Source organism: Oncorhynchus gorbuscha, linkage group LG25 (genome assembly GCF_021184085.1).
Source record: "Oncorhynchus gorbuscha isolate QuinsamMale2020 ecotype Even-year linkage group LG25, OgorEven_v1.0, whole genome shotgun sequence".
Taxonomy (NCBI): domain Eukaryota; kingdom Metazoa; phylum Chordata; class Actinopteri; order Salmoniformes; family Salmonidae; genus Oncorhynchus; species Oncorhynchus gorbuscha.
Window position 1 is genome coordinate 11134402 of NC_060197.1, and position 24161 is coordinate 11158562.

General features: G+C 43.6%; 2 protein-coding genes across 2 annotated transcripts in view; both read left to right on the top strand.

Moving 5' to 3' along the window:
* The first annotated feature begins 1295 nt into the window (after positions 1 to 1295).
* Positions 1296 to 13507, top strand: LOC124014281 (inhibitor of growth protein 3). The gene is made up of 11 exons (XM_046329104.1): positions 1296 to 1449; positions 1593 to 1664; positions 2586 to 2686; positions 3053 to 3118; positions 10373 to 10469; positions 10749 to 10820; positions 10984 to 11267; positions 11555 to 11763; positions 12078 to 12270; positions 12359 to 12397; positions 12527 to 13507. The coding sequence occupies exons 1-11, from the start codon at positions 1422 to 1424 to the stop codon at positions 12641 to 12643; spliced, it is 1278 nt and encodes a 425-aa protein (XP_046185060.1). The 5' UTR covers positions 1296 to 1421; the 3' UTR covers positions 12644 to 13507.
* Positions 13508 to 18340: 4833 nt separating this feature from the next.
* The window catches only part of LOC124014093 (cadherin-like and PC-esterase domain-containing protein 1), an 83282-nt gene continuing 77461 nt past the window's right edge, over positions 18341 to 24161 (top strand). The window contains exon 1 of the mRNA XM_046328799.1: positions 18341 to 19658. Within this exon, the coding sequence (XP_046184755.1) occupies positions 19362 to 19658 (297 nt within the window). The 5' untranslated portion in view covers positions 18341 to 19361. The remainder of the gene's footprint in view (positions 19659 to 24161) is intronic.

The following is a 24161-nucleotide window of genomic DNA, read 5'->3' on the forward strand; positions in this document are numbered from 1 at the left end:
GGTAACAATCATGTTGACTGAATAGATTCAAGGACATTTCATCACAGCATATACTTCCTGGGTGGTCTTCAGTGTGCCAATCCAATGGAGGCAAGAAGATATGAGAAGATTAGAGGGAATGAGGATGGGGTGGGGTGGGATGGAAATGGTGAATGGGGGGGGGTTGGGAGAATTGAGAGAGGAGTGAGACAGTGTTTGGTGCATGGGATGGATGGGTTAGGGCTTGTAATGAAGGGTTGGGTTGAGAGAGATCAGGAGAGGATATTGAGAGGATACCAGATGCGAGAGACTGGAGAAGGGGGTGAGACAGTAAATGAGAGTGAATGAAGGTGCACAAAAAAGTTATGAATGTCTAGCTTCTCGTGCTTCTATAACATGCCTCTATATAACAACATAAGAGTGGAATTCTGTTTTTTGATTTTTTTTTAAACAAATTAATTAAAAATAAAAAGATCAAATGTCTTGAGTCAATAAGTATTCATACCCTTTGTTATTTAGTCAAGCCTAAATAAGTTTAGGAGTAGAAATGTGCTTAACAAGTCACATAATAAGTTGCATGGACTCACTGTGTGCAATAATAGTGTTTAACATAGTCATTTAAATATCATCTCATCTCTATTCCTCACACATACAATTATATGTAAGGTCCCTTGGTCGAGCAGTGAATTTCAAACACAGATTCAACTGTGAAAAAAATAATTGACTTTTTAAATTTGTTTTACAAATGTTAAAATCATTCTTTTACTTTGACATTATAGAATATTTTGTGTAGATTGTTGACACAAAATTAAATTAAATCCATTTGAATCCCACTTCATAACACAACAAAGTGTGGAAAAAGTCAAGGGGTGTGAATACTTTCTGAAGGCACTGTATATCAGGCCTATAATAGACTTCGATCCATAATCTGTTAGACTATTCAAATGTGGGGTGTTATTTTATGTTCTCAGTGTGTTACTTATAGTTGAATGTGTTCGTTATAGTTAAATAATACCTCAATTCAATGTGTGTGTAGGCCTACACAATATAAATTGTGCCAGATGAGCATTATTGTTGCTCACCTTCATTGAGGTTACACATAAGTATACATTTACAATTAAAATAGCGCATTTGCATTGAAGTTTGATGATTCAAATGTATTTACCTCGTTGGAAAAGCTTAATTACGCTATTTCAGTCAACGTTTGAAATTGATGTCTATGAACTACAGGAACTAACGGATTTTTGAAGTTTCCATATCCAAATTCCAAATCAAATTCCAAATTCCATATCTGGCCAATCATATTCTACGTTCTACTGACGTCACTTTCTCTGACCTCAGTTTGTCAGTGGTATTTTTTCTTCGGGACACAGCGGTTTGCGGCGCCATATTGAAAGACACAAAATATTTTCAGAAACGCCTAAAATATCTAATTTGCCAATATGCTGTACCTAGAGGATTACCTCGAGAGTGAGTATTGCGTTTATTTTACGCCTAGGTGGTATTATTTGTGTATTTACTGTCGTAGATTTGCATAATTCTAGCCGGAGCGCGCCCGGACTGTTAGCCTAGCCATGCTAACACCTATATTCGCTTTTTCTTCTCGCTGGCAGTGATCGAGCAGCTACCCATGGATCTCCGCGACAGGTTTACGGAAATGAGAGAGATGGACCTGCAAGTTCAGAGTATGCATTGCTGCAACGTGACAGTCTACAAACACTTCACCGGCGAGCATTTTTCAAGTTGAAAACACATAATTCTCAGCGTCGCACTTCTTAGGGTCAAGTACAACAAAGAATCGAACTCCTAACACAAATTAGCTAGTTAGCCTCCAAATAAAAGTGATAGATGCAGTATTTTTATTTGTATAGCTAACACACCTAGCTAGCGGTAGCGAACTTGGCTAGTTTAACATTGCAACAACTTTCAGTAACCTGAGAAAGTTAACGCTAGTGGATTTGTTTGATTCTAGCTAGAGCTATAGAAATTACAACACAAGGTCATGTTATATTTGTTTTCCATATAGAGGTACAACTAACGTTTGCTGATCGTGTGTGCATGCACAGAAGTTGAACAATGAATGTAAACAAGACAGGGGACATAGATTCGGAGCGTACACATCACATGTAGTATCAACGTTATACATGTAACGTTAGCTAGTTAACTGATCTTTTTTTCGATGTGACTATAACTAGATACATATACGTGAACTGTTTGCTAACTAGAACATACACCGATATAAATTTAATCTGAACGGCTATGTAGTACAGTGGTTCCCAACCAGGGGACCTTTTACAGGGGGTTCTTGAGAAGACTCTTGAGACCATAGTCCTGCTGGTATAATGCACACGGACTTGTACTCCGGGCAGAGCAAAATTCAGTTGGTGGTACAGTAATCGAAAAAGGTTGGGAACCACTGGTGTATTAGTGGTAGTTTTAATCACAAGCCTTCGGGTCCACAGACACCACATATATATCATCCCTTCTGGTTAGCATTGAAGTACAAATGGATATGAATTATTCCACGTGCATGCAGAGTATAAACCCATATAAATAGTGTCTCAGACACACCTGTCCAGGTAGCTCACTCTTCCCATTTGCTATAGATGCCATGGACCAATTGGAGCAGAGGGTGAATGAGTTCTTTGTCAATGCAAAGAAGAACAAGCCAGAGTGGAGGGAAGAGCAGATGGGAGTCATCAAAAAGGTGCCAAATAACTCTCAGATTATGTATATTTCCCTTTTCAAAAGAGTTTTGTTCTTTTAATCCCATAAATGTTTTACGATAAAGCTGTACCACCACACTTTTTGTGATGATTCTTTGTGCTTCGTCATTTACATTTTAGTCATTTAACAGATTCTCTTATCCAGAGCTACTTATAGTTAGTGCATTCATCTTAACATAGCTAGGTGGCACAAGCACATATCACAGTCATAGTAAGTACATTTGTCCTCAAAGTAGCTATCAGCAAAGTCAAAGCTAGTAAAAAAGTGCCCGTGTTAGTTCACTAAAGGCTTTTATTTTTTTTATATGGTGTCAGCTTGGTCTCTGACTGCCTTTTCTCGGTTTCAGGATTATTATAAGGCATTGGAGGATGCAGATGAAAAAGTACAGCTGGCCAATCAGATTTATGATCTGGTGAGTTGGAATTTCAATGCCAAGACGGAGCTCTGTCTAACGATGTCTGTTTTGTTTCATGGGTCCTGGGAAACCACTTCTATAAAAAGGTAGGGACGAGGGAAGTTGGAGGAGAATCTTTATCGATTGTGGCCTTTTTCAAGATGATTTGTGGGTGCGTGTCCCCACTAAAATATAAAATGTTCTGTTCAAGACTGTGCTGTCTCTGTGCCACTGGGTGGCAGTCAAACAATGTGAATCATTTGGAAGTCACAAAAATGCCTTTTCAGATGCTTTTAATATTTATTTAGATATTGACATTTCTATCTTTTTTTTTGTACAATATATTTATTGGCATTTAAATTTTTTTTTTTTTTTTTACAGTTTAACAATCATCAAAATATGACACCAATAAATGCCATGTTATTCCTTCCACCTACACAAAACACCATGCTACATGGGGGCACATTGTGCAAAACCCTTCCCTCCCCAACACAGGAACACTCCTCTCCCTCAACCGATATTAGCCTCACTAATTAACAACAACAAAAAGAAACAGAATGACCTTCACATTCCATGCTAGAAAATAAATTATTTCAACACAAAAACAAATAATAATAATACATTAATGAAGTATGTAGTAATGAGGCAGCTAAGGTGACGTCTCTAGAAACTTCTGAAAGTCCCCCCAGACATCAGTAAATTCAAAGGGTTTATTATATAAATTGTATGTTATATTTTTAGATGGAATATAGGAGGACAATTATTTTAGCCACATCTGCTTGCTTGACGGAGTATCACTCTTCCATATAATAGCTGTGCATTTATTGGCTGCAATGATGGCCAATTTAATGAATATGGTTTTGCTACAAATATTAACTGGTATAACAGAATCATATCCAAGAAGAATAAGGGAAGGATCTAGTGGTACCCTCATATTAGTGACCTGTGATAAGATCTGAATAATGTCTTTCCAATAATAGCTTAGTTCAGAGCAGGACAAAAACATGCAGAAGTGTGCCCACTCCCTTTTTACACCGTGGGCAAAATTTTGAATATTTAGAATGGATCTTATACAGTCTCTCTGGTGTAAAGTAGACCCTATATAAAATATTGAATTGCATCAACTTGTGCTGAGCATGTAAAAAGAGCTTTCCCCATTTCTCATTCTCAAAAATGAGACCAAGGTCATCTTGCCACTTCATGCAAGCTTTCAAGACTTTCATCGTTCCCCAATAGAGCTTGAAGACCAGAGTACATGTAGGAAATGAAACCCTTTACCCCTTTCCAGCCACAGTTTATCAGTTTCAGGTTTACTCGTGGGCTGAATCCTTCCTCCCTGCTGAGTGGCAATGTAATGTCTAAGAAATTAGTTTGAGGTAACTGAAAATGAGATGCCAGTTGTTGAAAGGATAGTAGTTCACCTTCTCTATAGAGATTACCAAATGTTGTAATTCCTTTGTTGAACCAAGATAATGTAATACCATCTCTCAGGGCGCTTTGGGTAAGATGGGGTTATTATAGAAAGGTGTTTGTTCATATATAGATCTAAGCCCTTCTGTTTGTTTACAGACTTCAATCCATATATTTAAAGTGCTTTTAATGAAAGGGTTGTTTATGAGACCTAGCAAAGCTTTAGGTGGACTAATATAAGGTATAGATGCCAATGTAGCAGGGGTCAGACACTCCTCCTCTGTCTCCCAAGAGGGTGAACTTGTTGTATTTTGCCATACCCACACAGCCTTTAACTGAGATGCCCAGTAATACAACTGGAAGTCAGGTAGAGTAAGTCCTCCTTCTGAGTGTGGTTCGCATAAAGTTGTGAGTTTCACTCTGGGGGGTTTCCCTTTCCACAGAAATAAATACATCTTCCAATTAAGTTGTTTGGAAAGAACTTTGGGAATAGGAAAAGGTACAATAATTTTGGTAATATATTCATCGTTACACAATTGTCCCACCCAATAAGAGAAATTGGTCAATCCCACCATCTATCTAATTCTTCCCCAACCTTTTTGAGAAGTGTAGTATAGTTCAGTTGATGTCTTAATAATTTCAGAAGTAATTTGCAATCCAAGATGTCATTTTCTGTGGTTTCCAAGTAAACGACTGGTCTAAGATTGGGTTCTGCATAGCTGCCCTGTTAAAAGGCAAAGTTATACTTTTTGATGGGTTTATCTTATATCCCGAAAAGGTCCCATATTCTTTCAGGATGTCAACTAATGCTTGGAGTGAAATTTTTGGTTTATTGAGGTAAAGCAAAACGTCATCGCAATATAGCGAGACCAGATGTTCAGGCCCACCTATACGAACACCATGGATGGATGGTTGAGATCTAAAAGCTTTTGCCAGTGGCTCTATAGCCAAAGAAAAAAGGAGAGGACTAAGCGGGACAACCCTGTCTTGTGCCACGTGATAGAGAGAACTGTGAGGAAATGTTTCCATTAGTCAGGACCTGAGCTGCCGGACATTTGTACAGTAATCTAATCAGACCAACATACTTAGGTCCAATATTCATCCTCTGTAAAACTTCAAACAGGTAGTTCCATTCTATGCGGTCAAAAGCTTTTTCCGCATCTAATGAAGCCGCCACTACAGATTATTGGTCATTCTCTACCTAATATTAAATAATCTTCTGATATTATCAGGAGATGAGCGGTTTCTTACAAAGCCTGTTTGGTCCATATCAACCAAGTCCGGAAGAACCTTAAGAGCTATGAGTTTCACAAGAATCTAATATGAAGTGTTCAATAGAGATATTGGCCTATTCGACCCACAAAGCAGAGGATCTTTCCCAGGTTTGAACAAAACTGTGATCAGTGCCTGTTCAAGTGTGTCTGGGAGCTTTTCTGTCTCTATGGCATAATTAAACATACTGCAAAGAGGCTCAATTAGTTTGGGTAAAAAGGATCAATAGAATTCAACAGGGAGTCCGTCTAACCCCGGTGATATCCCCCCAGCAGTGTTGGAAATGGATTCCTTTTGATGTAATCTCTTTCTCCAAGTGCTCTCTATTCTCATCAGTTAAAGTTTGTACATTGAGTTTGTTCAAAAACTCATGCACTGTGGCAGGGGCATCCCCTTCAGACTTGTACAATGTTTCATAAAACTCCATGAAGACTAGGGTAATTTCCTCAGGACTGTGGAAAACAGTGTTATTTGGTATCTTAATAGAGCTAATAACTACTAGCATCCTCTCGTCTTATTTGCCAAGCAATCAACTTTCCTGCTTTATTTCCATGTTCGTAGTAGTTTTGTTCTCCTAAGAGCATTTTCCACTTTATAGGTCGTCAGGGTGTTGTATTCCAATCACTTTGAGTGTAATATTTGTAGAGTTGAGTTTTCAAATGTTACACTGTTCATTTTCCAGATCTTTAATTTCAATGTTACTTACTAAATAATCCCACATTTGTATGTGCCAAACCTCCATCTTGAGGGTGGCTATGCTCTACTGACTGGTACTGAAGCCAGCAGGGCAGAATGATCTGATATACATCTTGGTTAGTACTTACACCCAGTCGTTAAACCTCCCTTGGCTGCAGGAATAAGACATAAGTCAATTCTAGAGTAACTGTTATGGACAGGGGTGTAAAATTAATATTCTTTAACGTTTTGGTTGTGAAATCTCCATAAATCTCCAAGTCCAAAGTGTTTCATTTATGCTTTTAACATTTTAACTGCCTGTGTGAGGCTGATACTATTAGAGGAAGATCTATCACTGGAAGGTTTCAGTACCAAGTTAAAACCCCCTGCCATCATTATCTCTGATGATGGGAATGTTAACTTCAAAAAGATCTCTTGGTGAAATTTAAGGTCATCATAGTTAGGCTCATACACATTCACAATGGTAATGGGCTCAATGTTAATGAAACCTTGAATGATCACAAACCTACCCCCTTTGTCTTTGATCTGAGATTGTATCTGAAAGGGTTCATTCTTATTAATGAGTATGGCCACCCCTCTTGCCCGAGAGGTGAAAGATGAATAGTACACTTGACCCACCCACTCTCTCTTCAGTTTACCATGCTCGGAGTCAGTCAGGTGTGTCTCCTGAAGAAGAGCTATATCAACCTTATGCTGCTTTAGATCATTCAGAATGTGTTTGCGCTTGATTGGCCATTTAGTACCCCTAAAGTTAAGTGTCAAAAATGTATAGTTATTAGGTGCCGACATTTACATTTACATTTAAGTCATTTAGCAGACGCTCTTATCCAGAGCGACTTACAAATTGGTGCATTCACCTTATGACATCCAGTGGAACAACCACTTTACAATAGTGCATCTAAATATTTTAAGGGGGGGGGGGGTGAGAAGGATTACTTTATCCTATCCTAGGTATTCCTTAAAGAGGTGGGGTTTCAGGTGTCTCCGGAAGGTGGTGATTGACTCCGCTGTCCTGGCGTCGTGAGGGAGTTTGTTCCACCATTGGGGAGCCAGAGCAGCGAACAGTTTTGACTGAGCTGAGCGGGAACTGTACTTCCTCAGTGGTAGGGAGGCGAGCAGGCCAGAGGTGGATGAACGCAGTGCCCTTATTTGGGTGTAGGGCCTGATCAGAGCCTGGAGGTACTGAGGTGCCGTTCCCCTCACAGCTCCGTAGGCAAGCACCATGGTCTTGTAGCGGATGCGAGCTTCAACTGGAAGCCAGTGGAGAGAGCGGAGGAGCGGGGTGACGTGAGAGAACTTGGGAAGGTTGAACACTAGACGGGCTGCGGCGTTCTGGATGAGTTGTAGGGGTTTAATGGCACAGGCAGGGAGCCCAGCCAACAGCGAGTTGCAGTAATCCAGACGGGAGATGACAAGTGCCTGGATTAGGACCTGCGCCGCTTCCTGTGTGAGGCAGGGTCGTACTCTGCGGATGTTGTAGAGCATGAACCTACAGGAACGGGCCACCGCCTTGATGTTAGTTGAGAACGACAGTTTGTTGTCCAGGATCACGCCAAGGTTCTTAGCGCTCTGGGAGGAGGACACAATGGAGTTGTCAACCGTGATGGCGAGATCATGGAACGGGCAGTCCTTCCCCAGGAGGAAGAGCAGCTCCGTCTTGCCGAAGTTCAGCTTGAGGTGGTGATCCGTCATCCACACTGATATCTTTGAAGGAAATAAGAAATAGGGAAAAGGAAAGAAACAAAACTGCGTTGTCTATACAACGTGTACAAAATGAAAGTATAAAGTAGTAAACATACCCACCCAACCCCCTCCCCAACTGAGGGAGTTAAAGAACCCATAGTCTTTAGCCTAGATGTACCTGCTATGCATAGCATCGCTCGAATTAGGTTAATTCTAAATTATATGGAATTAGAAGTACATTGACTGTTCCTTGTAGCATGAAAATATTGTTAGTCAAGTAACAAAATACAATTTGATTACAACAATAATGACCGGACTATTTAGCCCCACTTGAGCATGTCTCAACAACAACAAAAAACCTGGGTGCGTTCATAGTCACCAACAGAGCCTGCCCGCACACCCAAATGTCAACCAATCGGCATTCCCCAATGCGCCCTGAAACCTGTGCCGTGCGGCGACAAAAGCAATGACCACAAACGCACCCCAGCAGTTCAGGAAAAAAAGACATCAAGCTATGATGAATAAATGAAAACCTTTTCCAGACTATCATCTCTCAAATATTAAATAGGGACAAGTAGTTAAACAATCACCATCCTCCTGAGTTCACCCTCCCCCCAAAATATTATATGTACGCACATACACAAGTGTAAAGCTATCAGCTAGCTGGCAATTAGGCGGCCAGCCAGTGAGTAGCTTATCCCTGTCTTGGTACCACTAACGCCAGCATACATATCTAACAATAAACAAACCAGCAAATGTAATAGTAGCTACAATTCCCTGAAGTAATATAAACAACATATATAAACAACATTAACCAACCCCGACTGGGCCTCTGTGTAAAATAAAAGTATACAGCAAAATGTAACTACCTGGCATAGTGTGGATGTATAGTAGCTATAGCTACACCCTTGTAAACATAGCGAGCTGGCAAAATAGCACAGCCAACATTAGCTATGATCCAACTTTACCTCGCCAGTCATTGTCTCGCTAGCCATCTAGCCAGCCAGTCAGTCGATCATAATAAATCATAATCATAGTAATTTCGTTGTTTCCTCGTGTGCTAACAGTTCACTATCTACTGTATCCATGTTCAAAAGACAGTTCCTCAGGGTGTAGTAGACGTGAACAAGTCAGGAAGTTCTTTCCTCGTGTATGTTTCAGCCATATTCACAGAGTCAAAGGTGCGCTCACCATTCTTGGTTTCGATCCACAATGTTGCTGGGTAGCAAAGGCCGTATGCCAAGCCAGCCTGATGCAGAAGTCTCTTCAGTGGGGAGAAGGCCTTCCTCCTCTTGTGTAGTGTGGGAGAAAGATCATACTTCTGGCTTCTCCGTATTTGAGCTCTCCCTTTGCTCGGGCAGCAGAGAGGATGCAAACAGTGTTCTGGTACCGTAGAAATTGAATGACAAATGCCCTGGGTGCAGCCTGGCCAGGCAGCTGCCTCCGTAGGGTGCGATGGGCCCTGTCGATCTCCAGTGGGTGTGCAGGAGAATTTTGGGAATCCATTCCCGTAGAAAGAAGATTGTCTCTTCCCTCCACGGCCTCCGGGAAACCTTGAAGTCTCAAATTCGAGCAACTTTGGAAATCTTTGTGATAATCAAATTTCTCCTCGAGTTTAGAGGTGGCATCTTCCAACTTCTTGTATTTTTGGTCCACTTCCTCGCAGATGTTCAGGATGGCAGCCTGGTGGTCAGCATGGTCTTTTTCTAACTTTGTAACTCGTCCCGTTGCGACTTTCTGGTCTTCGTGGAGTTTATAGACCAGTATGTCAATTTCGCTGAGGCGTTCAGAAAGTGTCTCTAGGAATTTTGTTATACCCTTGTCCATCTCCATTCTGAACCATGCTGGTGCTTCTTCCGAGCTAGCATCTGCCAAGGCCAAAGAAGGGCTGTCAGAGGGGCATTTTTCTATGCCTTATCTGAGGCTTTGACATATTGGGCATCTTTTGCTTTGGCGATACAGTAGATGTTTTAACTTCCAATTCACTATTAACGAACAGGTAAACTGTGTCAAAATGCCCTAAAATTGTTTGACAGTTTGAGGATGCTACGCAGACGTGTCTTGCTAGAGCTTTGCCATTGTCCAACGTTTCTGTCTTTTGATATTGATCTATATCAAAGTGATTATTCAATGTGTAAAATCTTGGAGGGTTTGTTCAACATCTATTGTGGGGTATGAACAGTATGGTATATAATGGGGTGTGTGTTGCAGGTGGACCGCCACCTGAGGAAGCTGGACCAGGAGCTGGCTAAGTTCAAGATGGAGCTGGAGGCTGACAATGCTGGCATCACTGAGATCCTGGAGAGACGTGAGTCACGTCTGTCAATCACAACACCATAGAAGACCCTTCCCCTTCATCTTAACCTTCTTGGCCCTGTCAGAATGTTGGGCTGACAGGCTGCTTTTTTCTAGTCTTGTTTTATCGATTACAATTCCGTGATAGTGGAATGGTATCAACCTTTCCATCGGGATATTTCAGCCCTGCTAGGGGGCAGTATTGACCTAAAAATGACCCTGTTGAGTCAACTGTTGTCTGTCAGTGTTGTCACAGAGAGCCAGCTCTAACATTTTCTCTCTCTTCTGTCAGGGTCCCTAGAGATGGACAGCCCTTCTCAGCCTGTCAACAACCACCATGCCCACTCACACACCACCGTGGAAAGTAAGTACAAGTCTTGGCTGTTTGGCTGACCTTCTTTTTGGAGTTGTTGCATGTTGAAAGCCAATATACATTTTTCTAAGGAGCCTTGTTTGTATAGATGATTTGCTGCTTTCCTATGCGAGGTCATGAAGGTAGTAATTAATGTCTTGTTTCTGTGTGACAGAGAGGAAGTACACCACGCAGCCGAGCCACCACACTACAGAGCACGTCCCGGAGAAGAAGTTCAAATCTGAAGCCCTGCTCTCCACACTCACGTCAGACGCCTCCAAGGAGAACACACCGGGCTGTCGCACCAACAGCACGACGTCAGCCTCTAACAACGTGTACAGTGTAAACTCTTCCCAGCCCCTGGCCTCCTACAACCTCAGCTCTCTGCCTGCTGGGCCCGGGGCTGGGGCAGGGGCCATCACCATGGCTGCAGCGCAGGCTGTGCAGGCCACCGCACAGGTATAAACACATTCTTTTTCACACACACAGACATACACCCAACTCCATTGCCCTCTGATTTTATTCAGATGAGTGCTGCACTGATGGGTATCAGTATCTTGACCCAGACTGTCTGTTCTGAGAATTATCTGATTGGGACAAATATCCTTGAATGTGTAACTGATGTGTGTCCTACAACTGTAACTAACCCTGTTCATGGCTATGTGTGTGTCTCTCTCTACCTGCCTTTCCCATCTTCTTTCTCTGTCTGCGCCCTCCTTCTCCTTCCCTCTCCCGTTCCATGTCAGATGAAGGAGGGCAGGAGGACTAGCAGTCTGAAGGCCAGCTATGAGGCCATTAAGAACAATGACTTCCAGCTAGGGAGGGAGTTCTCCCTGACCTCCCGGGATACCACGGGGGCCTACTCCACCTCCGCCCTGGCCAACACCCTCACCCAGACCCTCACCCCAGCCGGCTCGGCCGTCGCCTCCGACTCCCGCGGCGGACGCAAGACCAAGTACGACACAACTTACACACACAACTTACACGCGCGCACACACAGCCCCCAGTGATATCAGTCTCCAGTGATATCACTTTTCATGCCTTATTAAACCTTGTCAATGCACCCTGAACCACCCCACATCAGATGAACAGATGTCAGGCCAAATCACGCTACATCATTTAGTTTCAGTGTTCAGTGTCATGATGTCACGCCACATTATGCCAGCCATGCTTTTCAATTCCACCTCCACAGCATGAATAAATAAATAAAGATGAAAAATTGAGATCTTGCCTAAACTGTCCAGTCTTTTCTCCCCTGCCCCTCCATAGAGGCAACACCAAGTCTTCCAACCACCAGTCGTCGTCCTCCTCGTCTTCTTCGTCCCTGTCGTCGTGCTCCTCTTCTTCAGCCCTGGCCCAGGAGCTGTCGCAGCAGGCCTCGGCCCTCCCAGAGTCTGAGACCAACAACCAGGTGGACTGGACCTACGACCCCAACGAGCCCCGCTACTGCATCTGCAACCAGGTACACACACATCCAGAGACGCACTCACACTGGACAGCTCTCACCTACAGCTGCCAGGTTAACTAAAATGGCTTCTCTCTTGTTAAAGGTGTCTTATGGAGAAATGGTGGGCTGTGATAATCAAGACGTAAGTATCCATTTCCATTTGCTTTTCTCATTTTCTATAACTGTTACCATATTACTTTCACATAGGACTTTATCAAATGAGAGATGATGTATGAGAGCTAACCTGAGTGCCCTTTGTGTGTTTGTGCAGTGCCCCATCGAGTGGTTCCACTACGGCTGCGTGGGCCTAACAGAAGCCCCGAAGGGGAAGTGGTATTGCCCCCAGTGTACTGCCGCCATGAAGAGGAGAGGCAGCAGGCACAAATAGACACCCCACCTCTACTACCCCACTCCTCATCCATGACCATCCCACACCCCTACCCCTCCAAACCAACTGTCAATGCTATTTAAACTGTAGTTCCTCCCAACAAGTGTGTGTACCTGTTGTGGCCACACACAGTATTCTTATTCACCTGTCTGTCTGTGTGACCTCTCAGGCATCAAAACAGTGGGGTCAAAGGTTGTTATTGCAGAGTCAGTCCTGTGTGAATATTTGGATGGGACACCTGACTAGAAAATCAAGACAAGGAGCCAATACTTCCTGAAACTGCACCTCCTGGTTGGGTGTTCATTGTCCTCCCCCCGCACCCCCCTTTCCTCAATTTTGAGCCTTGGCGCACCTCTTCTCTCCCACGTTCATTAGACATTCCTTGCCTTTCCCCTTGTTACAGGAAGGGCTGCCACCCCCTGGCTTCCACGCACGGCTGCAACAAGAAGTGCTCATTACAGTAAAATGCTCACAGGGGAACGACACAGACTGGGAAATGTAGTCCAATGGTGTTTATTGGGCTTCAAAACCCAACCCCTCTACAAGTTTTGATTTTAATTCTAAATCGAATTGATGAAACACAACTAAGACTTTTAAAAGATGAGGATGAAGATTGGGACAGTGGTCATTTCAGGTAACGTATGGATGAATATGACTGAACCTCCACCATTGAGTCCTGTAAAGCTGAAGAGTTCAGAATGTACAGTGTAAGATCAGTCATAACTGAAGCGTGTATGTCTGTGAGTGTAAGTGTTTCTGTATGTGCGTGTGTGTGTCACTAGTCATTCTGTACTGAGACGGTGTGTTAAAGTTTCCAGAGATGTAGAAAAAAAATCAAATAAAGTGATCCAAGTTCTTTTGGTATTTCATGCGTTTCCTAGCTTCGTCTGTCAACAATGGCCTCTCTTCTTGATCAAACTGTAGCACTTCATAGCTCTAGGTATCCATTGTATTTGACTACACAATCAGAATGTAGATTGCTTTTGAATCACCAATGTTTTGATTCACAGCAGGCTTACAATGTGGACTGATTGCTTTGTAAGTGTTGTACGTACACACTGAAGAAGGCTGTAAAGCCGAAACGTCTGTGTACTCTCCCTGTTGCAGTAAAACATTTTAAAATCTAATCAAATTGTCACTTGCACTGAATACAACAGGCAAAACTATTTACTAAATTTACTACAAATAAATGCAACTGTAACGAGACTACAGTTGAAGTCGGAAGTTAACCGAACACATTTAAATTCCGTTTTTAACCATTTCTGACATTAGCTCCTAGTAAAAAATTTCCTGCCTTAGGTCAGTTAGGATCACCACTTTTTATTTTAAGAATGTGAAATGTCAGAATAATAGTAGAGATTTATTTCAGCTTTTTTTATTTCATCACATTCCCAATGGGTCAGAAGTTCACATACACTCAATTAGTATTTGGTAGTATTGCTTTTAAGTTGGGTCAAATGTGTCAGGTAGTCTTCCACAAGCTTCCCACAATAAGTTGGGTGAATCCTGGCCCCATTCCTCCTGACAGAGCTGGTGTAACCGAGTCAGGTTTGTAGGCCACCTTACTCACACTTTTTCAGTTCTGCTCACAAATTTTCTATAGGATTGAGTTCAGGGCTTTGTGATGGCCACTCCAATACCTTGACTTTGTTGTCCTTAAGCCATTTTGCCACAACTATGGAAGTATGCTTGGAGTCATTGTACATTTGGAAGACCCATTTGCGACCAAGCTTTAACTTTCCTGACTGATGTCTTGAGATGTTGCTTCAATATGTCCATATAATTTTCCAGCCTCATGATACCATCTATTTTGTGAAGTGCACCAGCCCCTCCTGCAGAAAAACACCCCCACAACATGATGCTGCTACCCCCGTGCTTCACGGTTGGGATGGTGTTCTTCGTCTTGCAAGCCTCTTTTCCATCCAAACATAACGATGGTCATTCTGGACAAACAGTTCTAGTTTTGTTTCAAAAGACCAGAGGACATTTCTCCAAAAAGTATGATCTTTGTCCCCATGTGCAGTTGCAAACCGTAGTCTACCTTTATTATGGCGGTTTTGGAGCAGTGGCTTCTTCCTTGCTTAGCAGCCTTTCAGGTTATGTCAATATAAGACTTGTTTTACTGTGGAAATAGATACTTTTGCAGCTGTGTCCTCCAGCATCTTCACAAGGTCCTTTGCTGTTGTTCTGGTATTGATTTGCACTTTTCACACCAAAGTACGTTCATCTCTAGGAGACAACGCGTCTCCTTCCTGAGCAGTATGATGGCTGTGTGGTTCCACTGTGTTTATACTTGCGTATTATTGTTTGTACAATTGAATGTGGTACCTTCAGGCATTTTGAAATTGCTCCCATAGATGAACCAGATTTGTGGAAGTCTACAATTTCTTTTCTGAGGTCTTGGCTGATTTGTTTTCCCATGATGTCAAGCAACGAGGCACCGAGTTTGAAGGTAGGCCTTGAAATACGTCCACGGGTACACCTCCAATTGAGTCAAATGATGTCAATTAGCCTATCAGAAGCTTCTGAAGCTATGACATCATTTTCTGGAATTTCCCAAGCTCTTTTAAGGCACAGTCAACTTAGTGTACGTAAACTTTTGACCCACTGGAAATTGTGATACAGTGAATTTTAAGTGAAATAATCTGTAAACAATTGTTGGAAAAAGTACTTGTGTCATGCACAAAGTAGATGTCCTAACCGAATTCCAAAACAAGTTTTATTGACTCCAATCTAAGTGTAGGTGAACTTCCGACTTCAACTGTAAGTATTGAAACCTAACCAACTTGCCTAAATTATAGTTAACAAGAAATCTGTGGAGTGGTTGAAAAACTAGTTTTAATGACTCCAACCTAAGTGTATATAAACTTCCGTCTTCAACTGTATGTACAGGGTGTACCAGTCCCGAGTCAATGTGCGTGGGTACTAGTTAGTCGATGTAATATGTGCATGTAGCTAGTGGTAAAGTGACTGCATAGATAATAAAATAGCGAGTAGCAGCAGCGTAACAAAAAAATTAAATGGGGTCATTGAAAATACTCCGGGTAGCCATTTGATTAGCTGTTCAGGAAGCTTGGCCCCAGTGATGTACTGGGCCGTACGCACTACCCTCTGTAGTGCCTTGCGGTCGGAGGCCAAGCAGTTGCCATACCATGGGGTGATGCAACCAGTGAGGATGCTCTCAATGATGCAGCTGTATAACTTTCTGAGGACCCATGCCAAAACTTTCCAGTCTCCTGACGGGGAATAGGCATTTTCGTGCCCTCTTCATGACTGTCTTGGTGTGTTTGGACCATGGTAGTTTATTTTTTTAACCTGTTTTTCTCCCCAATTTTGTGGTATCCAATTGGTAGTTTGCAGACTTGACCCATCGCTGCAAATCCCGTGCTTCTTGACCCTGCCCACTTAACCCAGGAGCCAGCCTCACCAATGTGTCTGAGGAAACACCGTAAACCTGGTGACCATGTCAGCATGTCCTCTAACCCGGACGACGCTGGGCCAATTGTGAGCAGCCCAATGGGTCTCCCAGTCGCGGGAGGCTGCCACGGAGCCTGGACCACTGCGCCACTCGGGAGACCCCTCTATAGGCTGTCTCATCGTCATCGTTGTTGGTGTTGTGGCCTGCTCGCCTCCCTACCACTGAGGAAGTACAGCTCCCGCTCAGCCCAGTCAAAACTGTTCGCTGCTCTGGCCCCCCAATGGTGGAACAAACTCCCTCACGACGCCAGGACAGCGGAGTCAATCACCACCTTCCGGAGACACCTGAAACCCCACCTCTTTAAGGAATACCTAGGATAGGATAAGTAATCCCTCTCACCCCCCCCCCCCTTTAAGATTTAGATGCACTATTGTAAAGTGACTGTTCCACTCGATGTCATAAGGTGAATGCACCAATTTGTAAGTCGCTCTGGATAAGAGCGTCTGCTAAATGACTTAAATGTAAATGTAATGTAAATGGAAAACGTAATGATGGTGTTGGAGTCGTGCTTGGCCACGCTGTCATGGGTGAACAGGGAGTATAGGAGGGGACAAATCACGCACGCCTGAAGGGCCCCTGTGTTTTGGATCATTGTAGAAAATCTGTTGTCTACCCTTACCACCTGGGGGTGGCCGGTCAGGAAGTCCAGGATCCAGTTGCAAAGGTTAGTGTTTAATCCCAGGGTCCTTAGCTTAGTGATGAGCTTTGAGGGCACTATGGTGTTGAACGCTGAGGTGTAGTCAATGGACAGCATTCTCACGTAGGTGTTCATTTTTGGCCAGGTGGGAAAGGGCAGTGTTGAGTGCAATAGAGATTGCGTCATCTGTGGATCTGTCTTACTCACATCGGCTACGGCGAGCGTGATCACACAGTCATCCGGAACAGCTGGTGCTCTCATGCATGCTTCAGTGTTGCTTGCCTCAAAGCGCATATAGAAGTAATTTAGCTTGTCTGTTAGGCTTGTGTCTCTGGGCAGCTCAAGGCTGGGCTTCCCTTTGTAATCCGTAATAATGTGCAAGCCCTGCCACATCCGACAGGCATCGGAGCTGGTGTTGTAGGATTCAGTCTTGGTCCTGTATTTACTCCAATTTGTAAGTCGCTCTGGATAAGAGCGTCTGCTAAATGACTTAAATGTAAATGTAAATGTACTCTTTGCCTGTTTTGATGGTTTGTCGGAGGGCATAGCGGTATTTCTTATAAGCAACCGGGTTAGAGTCCCGCTTCTTGAAAGCGGCAGCTCTACCCTTTAGGTCAGTGAGGATGTTGCCTGTAATACATGGCCTCTGGTTGAGCTATGTACGTACTGTCACTGTGGTGACAATGTCATCGATGCACTTATTGATGAAGCCGGTGACTGATGTGGTATACGCCTCAATGACATCGGATGAGTCCCGCAACATATTCCAGTCTGTGCTAGCAAAACAGTCCTGTAGCTTAGAATCTACATCATCTGACCACTTCCGTATTGAGCAAGTCACTGATACTTCCTGCTTTAGTTTTTGCTTGTAAGCAGGAATCGGGAGGATAGAATTATGGTCAGATTTGCCAAATGGAGGGCGAGGGAGAGCTTTGTACGTGTCTTTGTGTGTGGCGTAAAGGTGGTCTGGAGGTTTAAAAAAAACATTGAATAATGAAGTACGCTTAATGCACCATTTTTTTGTGTGAACCCATTACACCGCTGTGCTTTAAAGGTGACCTGCTCGCCCCATTAACATTGTATTTGAGCTCTCAACCAATGCAGTACGAACAGAGCTATTCAATCATGTCTCTCAAGGGCTGATGTACTGCTGTTTTTCTTTATTTGGCAGGAAATGCGTTAATGAATGCCACTGATTTACCATGAGCCAGCTCACCTGCATGGTGTCCCATGTCTAAATCATTCCCTGATTTGAGGAGGGTAATGAAAACCAGCAGTGTTGCAGCCCTCACACACAGGGATTTGGGTAGACAGTAGCCACTCCTGTCAGTCATTCTATTGATGGTAGACACAAACTGCCATAATAACTATATTTTTTAGAAGGAACCTGGGTTGTCTTGGAGAAATTACAACTTCACCAAAAAAAGGGAGACTGTTTTCGGCCCTTGCTCCAAAAGGGAACCTTTTCAATAGCCTCTCTCTCACCACATCTGACTGAAACAAAGCAGGGCTCCAACTCCTTTCTCTAAATAATGAGCCAATGGAGGACTGGTGTATGTGCCACAAATAGCAAAGAGTGAGCCCTGTCTTTTACCACAATTTGGAATGAGGGGGAGCATACCTCGACCCACGACGGAGGAGGCATGTGTGCACATCGTGGAATGTGACACTGAGACCGCTCAGTGTACATCGTGGAATTCCTAAACCGTTACTTTGCAAGAACACTCCACAACTATCCAGTTGAAACGGATCTATGGTATAAACTCTTCTTATTTTTTTTCCTTTATCCGAGGGAGTTTTACTTTTGGGAACCAGTAGACCTGTGAGTGAGACTGTAATACAGCCGTCTGCGCGGAGAGGAAGTTCGGCTACTGTTTACTTTTTTTTTCTCTTAGAGTAGCCTAACCTAAACCAGGTGAAGTCGCGCCCCGGTGCGCGGCCAGCGCTCGGATATAGTGGAAACCCTCTTTGTAGTCTGTAGTCTATTTCAGGGTCTGAAGTCTTGGTGAAGTTCTTCATTTTTCTCCCTTCAGTTTGGTTCTATCTGTGTCTGATCTGATGTTTTATTGCGTCCTGCTTTTGGTTCTGGATGGGAATGGCAGTTTTCTGACAGCGGGCAGGAGCAGAGTCTGATCTAGCCACAGTCACGAGGTTCCGCCACTCAGTAATGTTTTTAATAATCTGAGGGGCACTCTTCCCTAAAGAAAGAGAGAGAGGGAAAACTTTTCCATGCTCTCTCCGGGCTCCATGGTTTTTGAGGATGTGAAAGTTGGACTGTGGCTCACTTTGCGCTAACTTCATTATCACGAATAACGAAATAACAACGTTGGGGGAAAAGGTTTTGTTTGTTTGTGCCAGCTCACAAATCAACACTTAAATGTGCCATAGCGACGGCTCTTGGACACCGTGTACCCACTCTGAAATACCAACCAGGTTATATTTTAAAAAAAAGATAACATGCAGGACAATGTTTAAGGTCGTGGTTTATTCCTGAAGTGCGTGATTTTATAGATAGCAAAAACAAAGAGCAGCGGGGCTAACGGCCAGAGTTGTGTGAGGTCTGAGTAAGACGCGGAGAAGAAGTAGGCTAAACATCATCCCTCATGGTATGCCTTTATTCTTCTGCCAGTAAAGTTGGGAGTGAAGCGGGAATGTTTCTTCCGCGGCTCTGGACGCTCCGCCGAAGGTATTGCTCCGGACGATTATTGCTCCTAGGGGTCGCGTTGTGTCTTTTCTACCAGACCCTGATGGTGGCACGGAGTCGGTTCAAAGGCGGCCCAGCCGCGGCTGATGAACGCAACAAGTCAACGATGACTGGAGCGTTGGAGGTATTTGATGAACTTCTGCAGGACCCCGCGAGGCTTATTTCTACCCTGGAGGCTTTGGAGAGGGAAATATATGTAAGTGGGCCTATGATAGAAGTGCACTTAAATGCTATCTATTGTCCAATTTTTGTCCTGTGCTTTAGGTAGCCTACGTGCACTTGGGATGAACCTTGAATATTGGAGATTCAAGGATAAGCTTTGATCCATCCCACAATGGGAACAGCTTTGATACGAGTCCATCTCACAATGACTATAAGGCCATTTCATAATCAAAACACATGGGTACAGGATTTCTTTACACTATGCTGCGTTAGTTGCGTGCAATGGTTGCATGGCACTCTATGCAGCCTGTGTTTTGTCTTTGGGCTCAAAACACCGTCTGAGTTTAATTAACTTTAATGAGCAACAACAACCTTAGCTTCAAGTCTCACAACAACATTATTGGATGCTGACTCCTTGGTTTAGCCGATATAACTAACAGGTTGAGCCTATTTTAATTAAGTTGTCAAGTAACGTCAAATGTTTAAGAATAGTGAACCGTTTTTTTCTCTATAGATGTTAGTGTTGAGTTATTTAGATGAGCGAGCTAGGGGCTCGAGGCTCAATGCCCATTGGTCAGCTTGACACGTGCTCTAGAAGCGCTCTTCTTGCCACACAGATGATTGACACCTGTATGAACCTTTAAAAACAAGGTTGCATATTAAGTTCCTGGGTTATTTTAAGTGATTGTTTTCTGAAGATGTAGCCTAAAAGTTTGGCCATTAATGAAGTCGGATAAACCATCATTTTACAGCTCTCTTGCTCCATAAAATGACAGCTGACATAATCTGAGGTAAACCGAAGATGAGGGATTTAAATGTATTTATTACCCAGCTGCCTCAAATGTGGCCAATGCCTTGACCATTAGAGCCTTGCTTGATTGCTCTGTAATTGTGAGAGTATTCTGGTAATCACACTGTTACTGTGTTTGCTTTTCAGTCTTTCAGGAAGTGTGTGTTGTATTCTGACAAGAGTGATGCTTCCATAGATCGCAGACCAGCTGCTAGTACCTCTAACAACTGATTCTAGAACAGCTCTACTTATCCTCTTCTATCCTTTACCATTGTGGGTTAAATTAGGAAAGTGTTCCTGGAACAGTTATTTTATTAGGCCATACTTGTCCTTCTCTCTGGTTGTCTTGGCCCCTTGGAGAGGAAGGGAGAGAATAAATAAACAAGGAGAGGGGGGAGGAGGGATGGTGTTGAGAGAGGGAGAGGGAGAGGCAGTCTGTTGGTCTTGACTATGTGACTATGTGACTATGTGGTTGACAGGAAGAAAGCGAGCTGTCACAGCCGAATTTGTTATCTACCACAAACACACTGCCTCAGTTTAGCTGTTGAGTGCAACTCTGTGTTCTAGAAACCCAACTCTAAAAGTTCTGAATGTTGGACTTATTGTGAATGAGAAGTTTGAAGTCTGAGCCATCACATTGCCCTTATGTCTCCTTTCATGATATACTCAAAGGAGTCTTTCACGGTTGACATTGAGTGTGACTGGGGGGGGGGGGGGGGCTGTTTGTGCCGGATACCCTCTGTAGCATGTCATAATGAGTAGCTTCACACTGTGTGTATGGGGTGTTCAGTATTATATCTTTCTGGGGCGGGATGGTGATTGGAATTGCTGGAGAGTTGTTAGGGAGGGGGTGTTTTAGCAAGGGTGTTTGTGTAAAGGTTTGCAATGCATGTGTGAGTGTGTGTCCATGTGCGTGTGTATGCAGTTAGCACCTGTGTATGGCTGTTCCAGGCTTTCCCAGGTGCTAGCGGCATGAGGGCTCCGGCAGTAGGAAGTGTTAGAACAGAGTTACGGAATGTCATCCTCCAGCTCTTTATCCCCTTTGAGTCTCTTCCAGACCCTGACAAACCCATTCAGTCCCAGGGCAGGAGGCAGGAGACTGGACCATGGATCAGAAAAGCATGGAACACAGCCTCACTCGCACACACATACACGCTGTGATTCAATGCCGCTGGTAATCCCATCAAAGCGGCGTTCAAACTCACCGCATATGTGTGGAGCATGTTTCATGGTGTTCACATAGATCTGGAAGCTTGTTTGTTGCTTTGACGCTGAGGCAGGAGTCAGTTAGGGTGCTCTGGAGGTAGGGTCAGGGAGTCAGTTAGGGTGCTCTGGAGGTAGGGTCAGGGAGTCAGTTAGGGTGCTCTGGAGGTAGGGTCAGGGAGTCAGTTAGGGTGCTCTGGAGGTAGGGTCAGGGAGTCAGTTAGGGTGCTCTGGAGGTAGGGTCAGGGAGTCAGTTAGGGTGCTCTGGAGGTAGGGTCAGGGAGTCAGTTAGGGTGCTCTGGAGGTAGGGTCAGGGAGTCAGTTAGGGTGCTCTGGAGGTAGGGTCAGGGAGTCAATTGGGGTGCTGGGGAGAAGATCTTGGATAGGGTCAGGGAGACAGTTAGGGTGCTGGGGAGGTAGGGTCAGGGAGTCAATTAGGGTGCTCTGGAGGTAGGGTCAGGGAGTCAGTTAGGGTGCTGGGATGGTAGGGTCAGGGAGTCAGTTAGGGTGCTGGGATGGTAGGGTCAGGGAGTCAGTTAGGTGCTGGGATGGTAGATCTGCCCATGTGTGTACTCCAGTGGTGGTCAGTGCTGTTTAAGATGAGGATGGACACATTTTTATTCATGAGCATGGCCTTATTTCTATTACAACATATTGGGATGACTTGCATTCATATTCCATTCACCTAGTTCAATGTAACAGCAATAGGTTTAGGCTACTACATGATACTAACATTTTCCTATACACATCATAAGGGAGCCTATTAATGAAAGTTTACATCGTAGGTTTACAGACAGTGACACATTCAATACCGCCTTGCACGCTCTTGCCTGCATCCAGCTGATATAGTGTGTAACCATTACTCCAACAGTTGCAAATGAGAGTTTCTATTGGAAAAATGCAGGTATGTTATCCCCATTTGGTTTCATTTGCTTCCGTTTAAGAAATGTCTTTTCAACAGAATCGGCGGGAAATGAATACACCCCTGATCATTCATAGCAGCCATGTTGTTTTCCTTCTCACATCTATGCACTCACTTCCTCTCACCTTGTCCCTTCGCTTGTGGACTTCAATGCACAACACATCAGCTGTATGTGACCAGGCGAGAAAAACTTTCCAAATCATAACGTCTAAACACAACCTACATCGTTGTCACCATATTAACTTCATAGTCAACATAGCTAATATAACTAACGTGTTAATAAACCTGCTACAATCATGCAGTAACGTTCCAGTGTACAGTCAGTAAACAGTTTAGCACTTACACCGGCAGGCCCCGATGGCAATAAATTAGTAAAACCAAAAGCTTATGTTGACTTGGAAGAGTTCCAGTGTTGTGTTGAATAGTCATAACCAGCTAAGTAACATAGCATCCCCCTATTTGAACAAGGTGTTTGTGTTGGCTAAACTAGCTAGCTGCATTTGCTAACAAAGTAAGTGAAACTTAAAGTTTTTTTTTAAAATGACAATCTCTCTATTTCTCTCTTGCTTCTCCTTCATTTTGGAGGAAATTAATTTGTTCAAAACTGTTCAACGATTGTCTTTCTCTCTCTTTGAGTCAACGACTCACCACATTTTAGAAACTGCATGGCTCGCTAGCGGTAGCTTATGCTTTCAGTACTAGATTAATTATCTGACCCTTTGATTGGGTGGACAACATGTCAGTTCATGTTGCAACAGCTCTGATAGGTTGTAGGACGTCCTCCGGAAGTTGTTGTCACAATTATTGTGTAAGTCTATAGAAGGGGGTGAGAACCATGAGCCTCCAAGGTTTTGTATTGAAGTTAATGTACCAAGAGGAGGACAGAAGCTAGCTGTCCTCCGGCTACACTGTGGTGCTACCCTAATGAGTGCTGTTGAGGCTACTGTAGACCTATATTGCTAAATAGTGTTTTAATACATTATTTGGTAACATGATTATATTTAATATAGTTTTAACTAAAATAACTTTAAGTGTTTAACAATTAAACATTTTATGAAATTCACTGAGGAGGATGGTCCTTCCTCCTCTGAGGAGCCTCCCCTGGTGTACTCTAATGGCTGGGTCCCAATACTGTTAATTTCGATAAGAGACATTACTGTGCAGCCGTATTCATCGACCTGGCCAAGGCTTTCGACTCTGTCAATCACAACATTCTTATTGGCACACTCGACATCCTTGGTTTTTCAAATGATTGCCCTGCTTGGTTTACCAACAACTTCTCTGTGTCATTGTGTCAAATCGGAGGGCCTGTTGTCTGGACCTCTGACAGTCTCTATGGGTATGCCACAGGGTTCAATTCTCGGGCCGACTCTCTTTTCTGTATACATCAATGATGTTGCTCTTGCTGCTGGTGATTCTCTGATCCACCTCTATGCAGACGGCACCATTCTGTATACTTCTGGCCCCCCCATGGACACTGTGTTAACTAACCTCCAGACGAGCTTCAATGCCATACAACTCTCCTTCCGTGGCCTCCAACTGCTCTTAAACGCAAGTAAAACTAAATGCATGCTTTTCAATCGATCGTTGCCCACACCTGCTCGCCCGTCCAGCATCACTAC

What these genes read in the sequence shown, in the direction of transcription:
- LOC124014281 (XM_046329104.1), top strand. Translation starts at nt 1,422, where the DNA reads ATGCTGTACCTAGAGGATTACCTCGAGA. An exon ending in CACTGAGATCCTGGAGAGAC is followed by an intron (nt 10,470 to 10,748) that starts GTGAGTCACGTC and finishes CTCTTCTGTCAG; the next exon opens with GGTCCCTAGAGATGGACAGC. An exon ending in CTCACACACCACCGTGGAAA is followed by an intron (nt 10,821 to 10,983) that starts GTAAGTACAAGT and finishes TCTGTGTGACAG; the next exon opens with AGAGGAAGTACACCACGCAG.